The sequence below is a fragment of the Pogoniulus pusillus genome, chromosome 4 (assembly GCF_015220805.1).
Source record: "Pogoniulus pusillus isolate bPogPus1 chromosome 4, bPogPus1.pri, whole genome shotgun sequence".
In the NCBI taxonomy this organism is placed as follows: Eukaryota; Metazoa; Chordata; class Aves; order Piciformes; family Lybiidae; genus Pogoniulus; species Pogoniulus pusillus.
The window spans coordinates 16106241-16121376 of record NC_087267.1 but is presented as its reverse complement, the minus strand read 5'-3'; the positions used below and the strand labels follow the sequence as shown (position 1 = coordinate 16121376).

The window sequence follows — 15136 nt, the reverse complement described above, 5'->3', positions numbered from 1 at the left end:
ATTACATAGCTACTGGAAAAAGCATGAAAATAATTTTATGCACCAACACATGGGCTAGAAAGGGAGAGCATTTACAACCCCCTAGACAACGTTTATATATATGCAAGCTAAATTAGCCACAGAAGACTACCTTAACATCTGTGATGGCAACACTTCAAAATACATTTGCCATTCATTCCACACTGTTAGAATCACAGAACAACAAAATGTTAGGGATTGGAAGGGACCTCCAAAAATCATCCAATCCAACCCCCTTGCCAGAGCAGGATCACTTATTGCAGATCATACAAGAACACATCCAGGCAGGTCTTGAGTATCTCCAGAGAGGGAGACTCCACAACCTTCCTGGGCAGCCTGTTCCACTGATCCATCACCCTCAGAGCGAAATACTTTTTCCTCATGTTTCCATGGAACTTCCTATGCCTAAACTTCCACCCACTGCCCTTTGTCCTGTCACTGGGCATCAGCAAGCAAGAGCCTGACTCCATATCCTTGGCACTGACCCTTTACATATATACAAACATCCATGAGGTCACCCCTTAGTTTTCTCCTCTCCAAGCTCAATAGCCCCAGCTCCCTCAGTCTCTTATCGTAAGGAAGATGTTCTACTCCCTTCAGCATCTTCATCTTTGTTCCCTGAGGTCCTTCTTGAAATGAGAGGGCCAGATCTGGATACAGTATTTGAGATGCAGCCTCACTGGGGCAGAGTAACGGGGGAGGACAGCCTCTCTCAACCACACCTCTTCTAATAAATATTATAATTATTATTATTGTTATTATTCGCTTCAAGATCAGTGGAAAATAATTTCAGATGCTGCTTTTTCTGTACTTGTGAACAGAAACAGTAACTACTTTCTGTTTGAAGTTTGTGCATGAGTAGCTTCTTACCACATTTTATGAAACTGGTAAAAAACTTTACAAACAGATGAGTTTTCTACCCAATCTACTGGGGTATTTTCAAATTTAGAAATTATGCATAAAATACTTAAAAGACATTTTTAAAGGAGGCTTTGGCCACTTAGTTTTGAAAATTCATTCAACTGGAATTGCATTTTAAAGAGGTTTATGCTTCAGACTGACACCAGGTAACTTTAACTCTAAGCCAGCTTAGCAAAGAGTGTGATGAAAGATGTTGTATACAAAGCAGAGTAGTCCTTCACTTAAGGACTTTACTTAAGTGCACTTATTTATATATCTAAGTGAAGAAATACTTATAAATTAAGAAGTTATAGTTAGGCAATAATAAAACACCAACAAAACTTAGAATTAAATACCTTACAGGTCACTGTTTGTTATAAAAATTGACAAGTGTACTGTAGTTTCAGAAGTTTCTGCTGTAAAGCACTCTGGTACTCACTTTCACTTTTGTTTCAGCAGTTCAGTCACAGAGCAACTACTGTCATGGACTACTGGGGTTTTTACAGCTCTCCACAACTAATTCTTTGCCAGTGTATGTAAATACAGCTTTGAGTTTACCACACTCCTAGCCACACTGCCTCCAGAGGAGGAATTCCAATCCATCTGATCCCCAAGTGCATATCTGTGTTCCTCTGTCAAATGAGTCAGCTGGCCCACTACGGAGCTGACCCAGAATCAATGAAAGGAGGCAGTGAAAACAGAGAGAGAATGTGGGCTTGAGTACAAACCTTAGCTGAGCTACACTGATAAAGTAGGCACTTACACTACAGCAGCAGACTAGAAAACAAGTCCTAATGGGTAATAAAAAGAAAACTATGAACAAAACAAAGGGTGTAAAATGGGCTCAATACACAGAAGTCTGAAAGAACAAAATAATCTGATCCCACAGGGTGAACATGTAAGATACATTTTGTTGAAAAGAAGGTGGCAAGTATTTGCATTCTCTTCTTTAACTGCTCCACTAGGTTGTGTGTGTGCTCCTGAGAGTATGAATTTATTTCTACTGTGGAAGAAGGTACTGTGGCCTGCAGCAAAACCATCTGATGGATATGCTTATTCCACACCAGCACTGGTTGGCTGCCTTAGGTGAATTGTGCTGTTACATAGTGATCCTGCATGTTCACAGAACTTACTACATTCAAATATACTTCAACTTATTTTTAGGAGTTTCAGTGCTCTTCTGACAGAATTATAGATGAGGTGGGAGGTATTATATGTAAATTACATAAACTGAGGTACCTAAGATTACCTATGCAAGTCTGAACATGTCAGCAGTGTGCTCAGGCGGCCACGGCAGACAACAGCTTCCTGGCATGTCTCAGGGACAGTGTGACAAGCAACTGTCATCCTGTACTCAGCACTAGTCAAGGCCACGCTTTGAGTCGTTCAGTTTTGAGGCCCACACTATAGTTCTGAGAAGAATTAAGACACAGCACAGTTCACCTTTCACCACGCATCTGAAGTCACATTATTACCTTTTGTAAAACATCTAAAGCTGTAAGCACCGCTTCCTGTAAACTTGTCAAAACTGCTTCAGTGTAAGATGGAAGGATAAAAGGGGAAGCATCAGAACTGATTGGAACTGAAACAGCACCATGCAAAATGACACCCAGCTTTTGGAGATCATCCATGCTGAAACCAGTTTTGATGTGTTGGTAAAGAGCTGGGAATATTTGAATTAAAGCTGTAAGAAAAGGCTGGCTGGGAATGAAAGTCAATTTATCACAAGTAATTGGAGGCCTTGTACTTTCTGAACCAATCCTATACCAGCTGTTCCAGGCTGCCCACCAAAGATTCAAATCTTCAATTTCATCCATTACTACAGGTGCTTCAGCTCCATTGTATCTTCCTATTCTTTCTCCTACGGAGTCAGTTCTCATGAATGATCTGCCAAGGCTAGTGGCAGTTGTTGTACCTACAACCACAGGTACTGAAACATTGATAGCAGGAGGTGTATCAGGTTTCTCCAAGTCTCGGGCAGGAGAAACAATTTGTAAGATCTCCTGGAAGCTTTTCAGTGCAGCCAGAGAAACTTCATTATTTTTGCTGAGTGCGGCTGATTGGATGTGATCCAGAAGAACATCCCAGGCTTGCGAAAAGTCTCCTGTTGTAAAAAACGAGAGAGGGGGAAAATAATAAAATCCACTTGGAACTGCCTTTGTATTCTCCTTCCCACCCTCACAGTCACTAAATGGCTGTTCAAGTACTTGGTAACACAGATAAATTTCACGAGGTTAGGCAATGGCTTGAATGACTTTCTGAACTTAACAGTTCAGCCATAAACAGAAAGAGTGTATGTGATGGAGAAACACACAAATATGAAGAATGAAACAATATATCTATGTTGAATTTGGCAGCAAAAAACAAAACCAAAAAACCCCACATCTCAGACTAGAAGAATACTTTTTTTTTCTCCATTCAGGATAGTGAAACAGATTTTTTTTTCTTATATAGACCAGATGCCTTTTCATTTCAAAAAGCGTTCAAGCATGCAGGAGGAATTAAGGTTCAAATCTATAGTCATGCAGTGCATTTAGAGAGCTCTGGTTTTAAAATGATCTGATAATTGTTCTGTGGAGCAAGATTTTATTTTTGGAGTTTTTCATCAAATTTAGCCTTAAACTTCAATCTTCTATGTTACTAATTAAAGAGTTTGAATAATTAAAATGGCCCTGTAATCTTCTCATTTTTTATTCAGTTTTAACTCAAGTTTGATGTAGTTTAAAATCTACTACATTTCTGCAAATGACAGCTATTCTTAGTAGGTGTTACTATGCTTATTCTGTATCATGAATAACCAAAAATTAAATAGCACTCAATGTATTTTTTGTTGTAAATATTAATTGTGTATTGGGCGATGGTGAAGGTATAATAATGTAATGGGGAATTTTCCTTTCAAGTTGTACATTCCTCATTTATTTTTCACTTTCTCCTTATGGAAGTTAAATATTAGGTAATTCAGCATGCTAGTGTAAAATATCATTATATACAACTGAATGATGCAAACATTCAGTGCTTCACTGACTTTACAAGCAAGTTCTCTTTACGTTGTTAAGAGCACTGTTGAACTTGACACACTGAGGCCACAGAACAGTGCCAGCCATGTGTGCAGCCTTAGAAAGAGATGAGAAAACATATGTTCTGACAACCAAAAGAACAAAAATTCCTACTGTTATCAGCGACTGAACACTAAAGCTCTTTGGCACTCAGAATTGTGACTATGAATAGATGAAACTGATACTTACCGTTTTTGTCTCTAAGGAGCATGGATTAAATACTCCAGAATTTTAATCATATTTGGGGGTAAGACACACATGTTTAAGCTAAGATTAAGATCCTGCCCAGTACTTTAACAATATACAGAAATAAAAAGTTTATTATTGCATCTTTAAATAACTTTAAACTATAAATTTTACCTAAAGGCTGCAGTAAGTATCTCCTTGTGTTAAATATTCTTGCAACTCCAGCCAGTGTCAATACCCATGTTTCAGCCCACTGCTTCTCAGCGGTATCTCTTGAATGATGGATAAGAATGTTGCCCCCTCCTGATTCAATCTTCTCCTTGTCAGCTGTGGTAGAAGATTCTCGAACTCTATCCAACAGGTGAAATAAAACCTGCAACAGCCACAAAGAGAGGCAAAAAAAAGTAAAGTCATACTCACGGTAAAATAACAAAGCTCAGTATTTCTTCCATCATCCTTTCTGTCACTGTGTCCCTTTGAGAACTCCTTTATTCTGAACAGTCTCTGCAACAGCTAAGAGTGAGAATCAGCCAACTTATATTCCTTTGAAAAAGGTTAGAAACCACTAAGAACAGTATTAGCAGTAGAAGGCTAAACTGATTGCCGCTGGATACCTCACCAGGTACATCAGGCAGACCCAACTGCAGCCTGACGTTTTCCATAAAGCACAACCAACACAACTGTGATCTAGAAGAGCACATCTGAAAGATCCTTTCAAAGAAGGCAGCCAAAACAGAGCACCAAGTAAACTCAATCTCGTATCAAATCAGTCAAATCCCATGACCCTCAAACATCTCCATGTTTTTGCACAAAGAAATGAGTTGTTCATTTTCATCCAACTTTTCATCCAGTTTCTGAGTTAAGAAAGAAAGGATCAAGATACAAAAGTTACACTTCATAGAGGTTTTAAGGGCCAGAGAAGTGTAAAAGAACACCCCCAAACTCCAAGAAAAATGGACTTCTGTCACCATATGTTATCTTTGAAAAGTCTTTGCCATCTAGTCAATGGTTATTACAACATGAACACACTTCGAAAAACCTTCAGTGGAAACTTACACATCATACCTTCCATATTACTGTGTGCCACGTTGAATGTTGCAGTAAAGTGCCATGAGCACCAATAGTAGAAAACAAGGTCTGCCCAGCGCTCTTTCTAACTGCAGGTCGGGGATCCACACACAGTTCTCCAAGTTTGGCATACAGGCACAACCAAAGACAATCAAATGGTGGTGCAGGATGAAAAGGTCTATTCAGCACTATTCCCTTTTCTTCTGCCTGCTTCTGCAACACTGCTTCTTCCTTGTTTAGGTCCTTTTCAATTATTTCACCTCTTTGGAAAAAATAATCCGAAATATTCCACTACAAAATAAATAAAACATGTGCTGTTGTACAATTAAAATACTATAATGCTCTCAATGATTATGAAATCAATGGTTTCTGATTTTCACATTTAAAAGCATTTTGCAAAGTACATCAAGACAGTAATTGCCCTATGCTGCTGAAGGAAGAGTAGCACATAAACACTGCAAGGTGCAGGAAATATTTTCCTTAGCCTCAGCTTTTAGGCCCCAGTTATACACGAAGTACTAGAAAGGGAAAGAATGTGTTAAAAATAAGACACTGATGAACATTGTTGCAACACAATACTATTTAACTAACTCTGGAGTCATGAAGACTAAAGATAAATTGTGCTCACTCAATTTATATATGATTCCCAATGATAGCATGGGAATTAAGCAAGAATGAAAAGCAAAGAAAAACAATAACCGGGTTTTGGCTTTCCTTTGCAAAATTGACTACAGATGAATTTTCATTAAACAAAAGAAAATGAAAGCCAGAAGCAGCATCACTGTAGGTTAATATAAAACTCACCAACAAACCAATTGAAGTTAAGCTAATATTTAGCTCTTGATTGTGAAGTCCAAAGCTTCCTGCAACTTCAACAACTATCTGTAGACAAGTACATGGCATTGTTGGAAGAAAGTCTGTCACAACCAACTGAAGACACTGGAATGCAGTCCGTATTAAGGACTCTCTTAAAAAAACAAAACAAAGACAAAACACACACACACACACTCATTTCAAACTTCTTCAAGAGTACAGCAATGTTTTGAATACAATACCTCAGGAAAAAGCATGATTTTTAAAAAAAGTAAAAGAAAAAAATCCCTTCAATATTTTTGAGACTAACTGTCAACATTTGAAGTGTTTCAGCTGGACTTTTTTTGACATACACTAAGCTGAAGCTTCAAATTCTGACAACGTACCTTAGACCACGTTAACTACCTAGTGGAGTTGAGTAAGAAGTTCAGATTGTCCAGTTTTATATAGCAAAGCCCACTTCTCTGTCCTAGAGTTCTAGGACTTCTTAGTTCAACCAAGTCAGGTAAAACATTGTTTTGTCTATTGTCACCTTTTTACAAAGTGGAGTTTAAGCATGACAATCTTCCAAAGATTCCAAAGTGTTGTAAACACTTGTATTAGCAGTTGGAAAGTACTTAAAGTATACCAAACAGGGAGGCAAAAAGTCTTTTAAATATGAGGGAAGATGCAAGCTAATGTAAATTAGTGTCCTATGTGTTTCCATACTATATTATATTAGACAAAAATCTTTTCAAAACATCTGCCATTAAATAGATCTTTATTAAATACTTTGCATTTAGAGTTTGAACACAAACATAAAATAGAAATGTAGGTTTGGAGCTTTCTAGAACTAAAACCTTGTTTATTGAGAGACAAAATGAAGGAATTGTAAGAAGTAGTGGAGTGTGGATAAAAAGAAATAGTGAAGCTGCATTTAAATTTCATTATAGGCTGGGGTTTTGTTTTTAATCTTTAATGGACCAAAGGAAAAAACAATGCCAAATGTTTCTAACACAAAAACTTAGTGTCCTTCAGAACCTGTACCCCAGGAAAAAATTCTGAATACAGATATGTCAGTTACGCATTTCAGAATCCTAAATAATACAATAATTCTTCAATTAAATAAAAAATGAAAGCATAGGTAGGCCATTTCCACTGTGTCAAAACAGCCAACATGACATAGAAGCAAAAGGAATGCACAAGAAAATTCACAAAGAAAATGAAGGAATAACTAATAATTCTCTGCTATGATGCATACTGCAGAGAGACATCCACCTTGCCACACTGGATCTGAGGATTTACCTTTGCTATACTCATGGAGGAAATACTCATACAATACTTCTCCCAAATTAGTTACAGGAGTCTATATAATATAAATATATATTTATATAGTTTATATATATAAACTATATATAAAGTGAAACACAACCAAAACTAGTGCAGTTCTATCTCCACTATGAAGTTCCAGAGGTGTATGACCTTTAAGGACTCTCAAGACAGAAGGGAAGAATGCAGGAAATGAAAGCATAGTTAACACAACTCATTTTTGAAGAAACGAGTTAAAGGGGAATTAATCTTTCCTTCCAATCTTCATGTGAGAGACCACTAGAATCATAGAACCAACCAGGTTGGAAGAGACCTCCAAGATCAGCCAGTCCAACCTAGCACCCTGCCCTACTCAGTCAACTAGACCATGGCACTAAGTGCCTCATCCAGTCTTTTCTTGAAACCTCCAGGCACACTGACTCCACCACCTCCCTGGGCAGCCCATTCCAATGCCAATCACTCTCTCTGCCAACAACTTCCTCCTAACATCCAGCCTAGACCTCCCCCAGCACAGCTTGAGACTGTGTCCCCTTGCCTGGGAGAAGAGACCAAGCCCCACCTGGCTACAACCTCCCTTCAGGTAGTTGTAGACAGCAATGAGGTCATCCCCGAGCCTCCTCTTCTCCAGGCTAAAGAACCCCAGCTCCCTCAGCCTCTTCTCATACGGTTTGTGTTCCAGGCCTCTCACCAGCTTTGTCACCCTTCTCTGGACATGTTCCAGCACCTCAACACCTCTCTTGACTTGAGGAGCCCAGAACTGGACACAGTACTCAAGGTGTGGCCTGACCAGTGTTGAGTACAGGGCAAGAATAACCTCCCTCATCCTACTGGCCACACTGTTCCTGAACTAGAACAAATTCATTTACTAGTTTATGTCCCACACCAGTATGACTTTGGAGAAGGGTGTCTAAGTCCTCAATACAAGTATCAACAGCAATACAACTCTTCAAAATGTGAAAAATTGTCCTTAATGTTACAGGTTGACACCAAAAAGGGAAATACAAATGCAAAAAAAACTTAAGTTTTTGAGCAAAGTTAAGATCATAAAGGGCTTTATACTTAAAATACACAAAGGCATCCTACTGAATAATTCTTCAGGCAGATCTTCATTTGTTTGGCAAGCCTACAGTAAAGAAGTATCACTGGCTCTCAGAATAGCTCCTTTTGTATTTAGCATCCTGGCAAGATCTTCTGGAAGATAAATGCATTTCTGTCTGGGAATTCAGGATGTTCACTAACCTGAGGGAAGACACTCTCAAAGAATCACCAAAGGTTAGGGACTGTGTGCTACCTCGAAGCTAGCTGGGATACTTTGGTGAGAAGAATTAGATTACAGGCTGTGAAAAGGAAACAATGGTGATGCCTACATCACTCATAGGCTTGCTGAGATGTATAAAAACAAGAACACAAATATACATAACACAGCTACTCTTTGGATTTGTCTGCATGCCCTTCTCCCTCTAACCTGCTGTCTGTGTGACTAATCTGTCTGCTTCCTAACCCCCCTGGCTGATTCTCCAAACTCCAAAGTCTGGGATAAGGTAGAAGGGTGGAAAAGAGGTGGAAGGGTGGTTGGGAGCCCTTCCTGGGGACTCTGGTTTCTGGGAGGGCTGTTGTGTTTCTGTACTACTTTTTAACTTGTATATTTCTGTATATATTGTAAATATCTCCTTGTATAATGTGCTAAGCTGTAAATATAAGTTTCATCTTTAATTTCCAGCTTGGCTGAGTCTAGTCTGGGTGATTTTCTTAAGTGTCTGGGGGGGGCGGGTAACACGCAAACCATCACAGACTAGAAGGGATCTCAGAGATCATTAAGTCCAAGCCCTCTGCCAGAACAGGATCACCCATACCAGATCACACAGGAACACATCCAGGCAGCTCTTGAATATTTCCAGAGAGGGAGACTCCACAATCCCCCGGGCAGCCTGTTGCAGTGTTTCGTCGCCCTCACTAGTCACACAACCAGAAGGTTTAAAGTGTGAAAACAGTGCCTGCATCCTGTGCTCACAACTGTGAGGTAAGAAATTCTATACTTTTCCAAGGGAAAGGAGGCATGCTCATTTTTTCCCCTCCTTCTGTAGCTGATATGATGTGTGCAAACAATGTTATGTAGTTGAAGAAAAGCAGATTATCCTATATGCTTCGTAGGAGAATAAAATACAGCACAAGATCTTCGTAACATCTGCCAGTGAGGTATGGCTTTGAGATATAAAGCAAAGTGAAGACTGCCGTGAGACCAAATCTGTGTTGTTCTCATCCATGAACAACTGCAAAAATCAAAAGGCATGTAGGAATCAAAATGCATTGCACCTGGTATGGAAACAGCAGGGACCAAAAGGAACCATGGTTAACAAAAAGATGACGTGCACAACCAGGAACGCAAATTTAGAGGGATTTTGGCAGGCACTACAACCAGTGCAAGCAATACTGGTACTAGAGCAAAATTCTTCAGCTCTTGAAAGGCATTTAGGAGGTCTTCATATGGCCAAAAGACAGAAACTAAGGTGGAGAAAAAAGAGAGATATGCCAAGGTGAATTCTTCTGACACCCACCAGCTACTTGATGGCTAGCACTAAAGCAGGAATAATATGGTCTAAGCATGTGGGTATAATTCTTGGTGCTTAACAGTTCCAGGGTCAGACATTCACTCCACTGCTCCACTCAAAAAATCCTCCTTGTAGCTTCACCTCTAACTTGTCTTGTGGGATAGAGGATCAGGTCACTAATATTCCTCCTCTGACAGCAAGTGCCAGCTGTGTTAGTCAGTCAAGGGATGTACACAGCAAGTAAATAATATTTCATCCTTCTGCTACCTAGCCATTGAGGAAGTGTGTTCAGAAAATGATACACACAAGACTATCTGGAGACTTAAGAAGAAACAACAGAGGAAATAAGAGCAACAACTAAGCCATACAGAATTATCTGCAACTGTAAGGGATGTGTTCAGCAGACGGTTAAGATCAAATGAATTGGCACTGAGTGCTTCTTAGCGTATACTGTGTGCTGACCACAGGAGAGGGTAGACTGAAACAATACTCTGCTCTTCTGCAAGATAAATTCAGTAAAACAAAACTGTGTTGTGGGGAAAAAAACCAACTGCCTTTTTTTTTTAAGTAAAATCACTAACAAGTTAAAAATTACAGTGAATATTATGGCTACCACTGAAAAAGGCTATTCAAGCAAGAAAATAAAAGCAGAATTCTTTTTACTGTTCTTATTTAACATAATTTAAACATTTTATTTTCACCACTTACCCCTGATCATTTCGAATTGCCCCCATGACTCCAAGCACCAATGGCCAACCAGGTCCTAAGCTGTCACCCTGACTCTGCAAAATCTGTAGCACACACTCCAACTGCTTGATCCTGATATCAGGATGACTAATGTTTGACAGTTCCTTCAGTGGATTCAGTAAGAGCAACTGAAGTCTCTAAAAGTAAACAATACAGCACATTAAGGATGCTAAAAAATTAACCGATGTTTACATACTTTCATGTATAATAAGTAAAAATACACAATACCAATTGAAGATTCATTATATCAATTAATTTATCAATTTATTAAATTCTCAGATTCAGTGTCAGTCTTCCCTTTAAAAAAACTGTTTCTAAAGGATGTCAGCAGCAATCTACCTTTATTTGTTCAGTTTTGTGTTGTTGCTGGTTTTGTTTGGTTTCTGAGGGATTGTTTGTTTTTAGCCCCCACCTGTTTTCCAGATCGCTCAGAAAGCAGCTACAGTATTGCTGTCACAGGTGCATAAAAGCCATGACACAACTAGCCCTGCTGGGTGAGCAAAAAGACTGAGCTTCCTACTAAAGTTGGAAAAAAACTATCCACTGAACCTCAGTAATAATGGGTCAAAGGAACTGATTTAGAAGGTTTGGGAGGGTTTTTTTTTAATGTGCTATCACATCACATCTATATTTCTACACATTTTGGAATTGTTTTGCAGTTGTTACAGTGATCCATAACCTGTTCTAACAAAAGGCCATGAGAACATCACCCCTCTGTCACACCTTTGAAAAAGGAAGGAGAGAGGGAGTTCATTAGAATGCATGAAGTGATTCTCAGCAGTTACATCTGAACGCTACAGCTGTAGGCTTTATAAACTCAGCAGCGAAGTTGCTTTATGAATTCCTCCTATCCACTGAACTGTAAAAAAGTTCCCCCTGGAGAAGATTTTGATTTCATGTTCATTTTAAGTTCCAGAAAAGGATAAGAGCAGATGCTCTTAAAGTTACTTTACCTGATTTTGAGATAATGGAGGATCATGGGTGAATGTCAGCCCTGCTTTAATGAGGGAAGTTAAAGCTTCTGCTCCCCATTCTCTCATACGGGAGTTTGGATGCTGACAGACCTGAAAACACAGCAATGTTTCATTTAAAGTCCCTTTTGTTTACCCAAGATTTGAATATATGTAACATGTAACAATATTAGACTACATAGAATATTAAAATAAAGCTTTAAGACAAAATATAATACATCTTTAACTTATACAAGCAGGTTTAATAGTAAACAAATATTTATCTTTTGGATAGACATACCTTCTGAATAGGGAGCAATAGGAAGCAGTGAAAGACACAGAAGGAAACATAATGAAAACCACAGCAGTTCATGCCAATACACTTTCCAAAATGAATATACTAACTACTAATTCAGGTAATGATTGATTAAAAAGCCCCAAACAACTCTTCCATGAATGCCTGAAAACCTCAGGTTTAACTTAGCCTTGAGCTACTATAAAATTGAAAAGTTTCATCTTTCACACACTGTTGAACATAATCAAGTGAAGAAGCATGACAGTAACCAACTTAGATAGTGTCTGCTCTTTTATATTTTCAAATATAAGAAGTAACTAAACAGTGAACATAAAATAAGTCTTACACTCCATCATTTCAAAAGCCTGACACAACAACAGCAGACATTATTTCAATCTGAAGTTTCAAACACCTCTTCCTTTCTCTGTCTTATTATCTAAACCTGGTAAGTTTGCTGATTGGTTTTGGTGGCTTTTAGACCAGAACAATTAAAACCATTGTGCAAACCTACTGTATAGATACCTAGTATGAACCATACTCCTTTATTTGATACATTATCCTCAAACAAGTGAGATAGGTCTACAGTTTCATTGACCTCTACATAATTATTTCTATCCACTCTTCCAGCCTGTTGTGGGTTAAAGAATAGCTGTCCAACCATAGAGAAGTCCTCCCCAGAGACTGGACAGTCCATCTGTCCCAAAGTGGAAGGCACCTGAAATTGTGTTATTCCATCCCATAACACTGCATCTTTATCTTTGTGCTAGTTTGAAGCTAGCTGGAACATTTTGATGAGAAGAATTAGATTGTAGGCTGCAAAAAGGAAACAATGGTGATGTCTACTTCACTCATAGGCTTGCTGAGATGTATAAAAACAAGAACATAAATATAGATAACACAGTTGCTTTCTAGCTCTGGCTGCCTTCACTTCTCTAACCTGCTAACTAATCCACCTGCTTCATAACTCCCCTGGCTGATTCTCCAAACTCACCTTGAATGTACGACAAAATATGGGATAAGGCAGAGGGGTGGAAAGGAGGTGGAAGGGTGGTTGGGAGCCTCTGCTGGGGACTCTGGTTTCTGGGAGAGGTGTTGTGTTTCTGTCTTACTTTTTTTTATTTGTGTTTTTCTATGTATAGCTGTATATATTGTAAATACCTGCTTATATATTGTGCTAAGCTGTAAATATAACACCGTCTGCCACAAGAAGCTCCTAGCCAAGCTGGCAGCTCCTGGCTTGGACAGATTCACTCTGCGCTGGGTCAAGAACTGGCTGGATGGCAGACCCCAGAGAGTGGTGGTGAATGGTGCCACATCCAGTTGGCAGATGTCACTAGTGGTGTGCCCCAGGGGTCAGTGCTGGGCCCAGTCCTGTTCAACATCTTTATTGATGATCTGGATGAGGGGATTGAGTCCTGCATCAGTAAATTTGCAGATGACACCAAGCTAGGAGCAGATGTTGATCTGTTGGAAGGTAGGAGAGCCCTGCAGAGGGACCTGGACAGGCTGGATGGGTGGGCAGAGGCCAATGGGATGAGATTCAACAATGGCAAGTGCAGGGTTCTGCACTTTGGCCACAACAACCCCAAGCAGTGCTACAGGCTGGGGACAGAGTGGCTGGAGAGCAGCCAGGAAGAAAGGGACCTGGGGGTACTGATAGATAGCAGGCTGAAGATGAGCCAGCAGTGTGCCCAGGTGGTAAAGAGAGCCAATGACATCCTGGCCTGTATCAGGAACAGTGTGGCCAGTAGGATGAGGGAGGTTATTCTTGCCCTGTACTCAACACTGGTCAGGCCACACCTTGAGTACTGTGTCCAGTTCTGGGCTCCTCAATTCCAGAGAGATGTTGAGGTGCTGGAACGTGTCCAGAGAAGGGTGACAAAGCTGGTGAAGGGCCTGGAACACAAACCCGATGAGAAGAGGCTGAGGGAGCTGGAGTTGTTTAGCCTGGAGAAGAGGAGGCTCAGGAGTGACCTCATTGCTGTCTACCTGAAGGCAGGTTGTAGCCAGGTGGGTGTTGGTCTCTTCTCCCAGACAACCAGCGACAGAACAAGGGGACACAGTCTCAAGTTGCCGGGGGAAGTATAGGCTGGATGTTAGGAGGAAGTTCTTCAAAGAGAGAGTGATTTGCCATTGGAATGGGCTGCCCAGGGAGGTGGTGGAGTCACTGTGCCTGAAGGTGTTCAGGAAAAGCGTGGATGAGGCACTTAGTGCCATGGTCTAGTTGATTGGATAGGGCTATGTGCTAGGTTGGACTGGCTGATCCTGGAGGTCTCTTCCAACCTGGTTGATTCTATGATTCTATAAAGCTTCATTCTAATTTCCAGCTTGGCTAAGTCTAGTCTAGGTGATTTCTTAAGAGTGGGGGGGGAGGTAAGACCCAAACCATTACAATCTTCCATCTAAACTTACTGCAGAGTCAATTCTCCCTCTTTTTCTTTCCCTCTCCCTGCTCCCAGACAGACCTAATTGTGGGAATGCAAAGTGAAGAAGGATAATAACAGGCGGATGCTGACCTTGGTTCCCACCAGCTGCTGTCAAACTTATCTCAGAAGGGATAGATAATGGACACCTCTTTAATGAGAAAAACAAGGTGTGGTTTATGCTGATGGAGTGGGTTGTCCTTAACTAATTATGCTAATATGTAGGCATGTGCCTTGTGGTCTTGAGGGTATTTATTGAGAGCCAAATGATCAATAAATGTCTCTGGCATAATTCACATTGAATCGTCTGGAGTTCATGTGGTATTGCCTTTGATCACACTGACCTGTGAGGGCCTTGGCCACGCTTCCTGCGGCAAGCAATCAGGGTTCTAAAAAGGTGTTTTGCAACACCTTATCCTCTTGTGAGAGAGGTTAGCAGCCTGGTTTGGCCTTAGCAGAGCTATTTCACTGTGTCATTTAGGCTTGGCAGAGGGAGGGAAGAGGTGGTTGAGGAGATTTTTTGGACAATGTTGGCCTAATGAGACCTTGGTAAAGCCCAGGAGGGAAAACTGGGCTGAAGATGAATATGAATGCTGTGTATTTTGCCTGGTTTATGTAGTTGTGATTAGTACTCCCATTCAGTTTCAGTTCTTTCCAATACTTGTGCAGAGTTTTCTTTTACTCCTTTGAAGACAGGTAAAGAGCATCTGTCCACTCCTTAAACCTACGACACAGTCCTAGCTCAGATGGTGTGTGAATCAAAGTCCAAGGCAAGAACATAAGGAAAGTTGATGGTTTCGGATTTGTGGACCATTCTCTTTTC

At 40.1% G+C, this 15136-nt stretch overlaps 1 protein-coding gene across 2 annotated transcripts in view; it reads right to left on the bottom strand.

Moving 5' to 3' along the window:
* MON2 (MON2 homolog, regulator of endosome-to-Golgi trafficking) overlaps positions 1-15136 on the bottom strand; it is a 78944-nt gene that overhangs the window by 22621 nt on the left and 41187 nt on the right. For both annotated transcript variants that reach the window (XM_064142244.1, XM_064142245.1), the window contains exons 21-26: positions 11599-11709; positions 10607-10782; positions 6033-6195; positions 5226-5519; positions 4335-4533; positions 2394-3022 (exon numbers count right to left, since the gene is read on the bottom strand). In XM_064142244.1, coding sequence (XP_063998314.1) covers positions 2394-3022; positions 4335-4533; positions 5226-5519; positions 6033-6195; positions 10607-10782; positions 11599-11709 — 1572 coding nt within the window. The remainder of the gene's footprint in view (positions 1-2393; positions 3023-4334; positions 4534-5225; positions 5520-6032; positions 6196-10606; positions 10783-11598; positions 11710-15136) is intronic.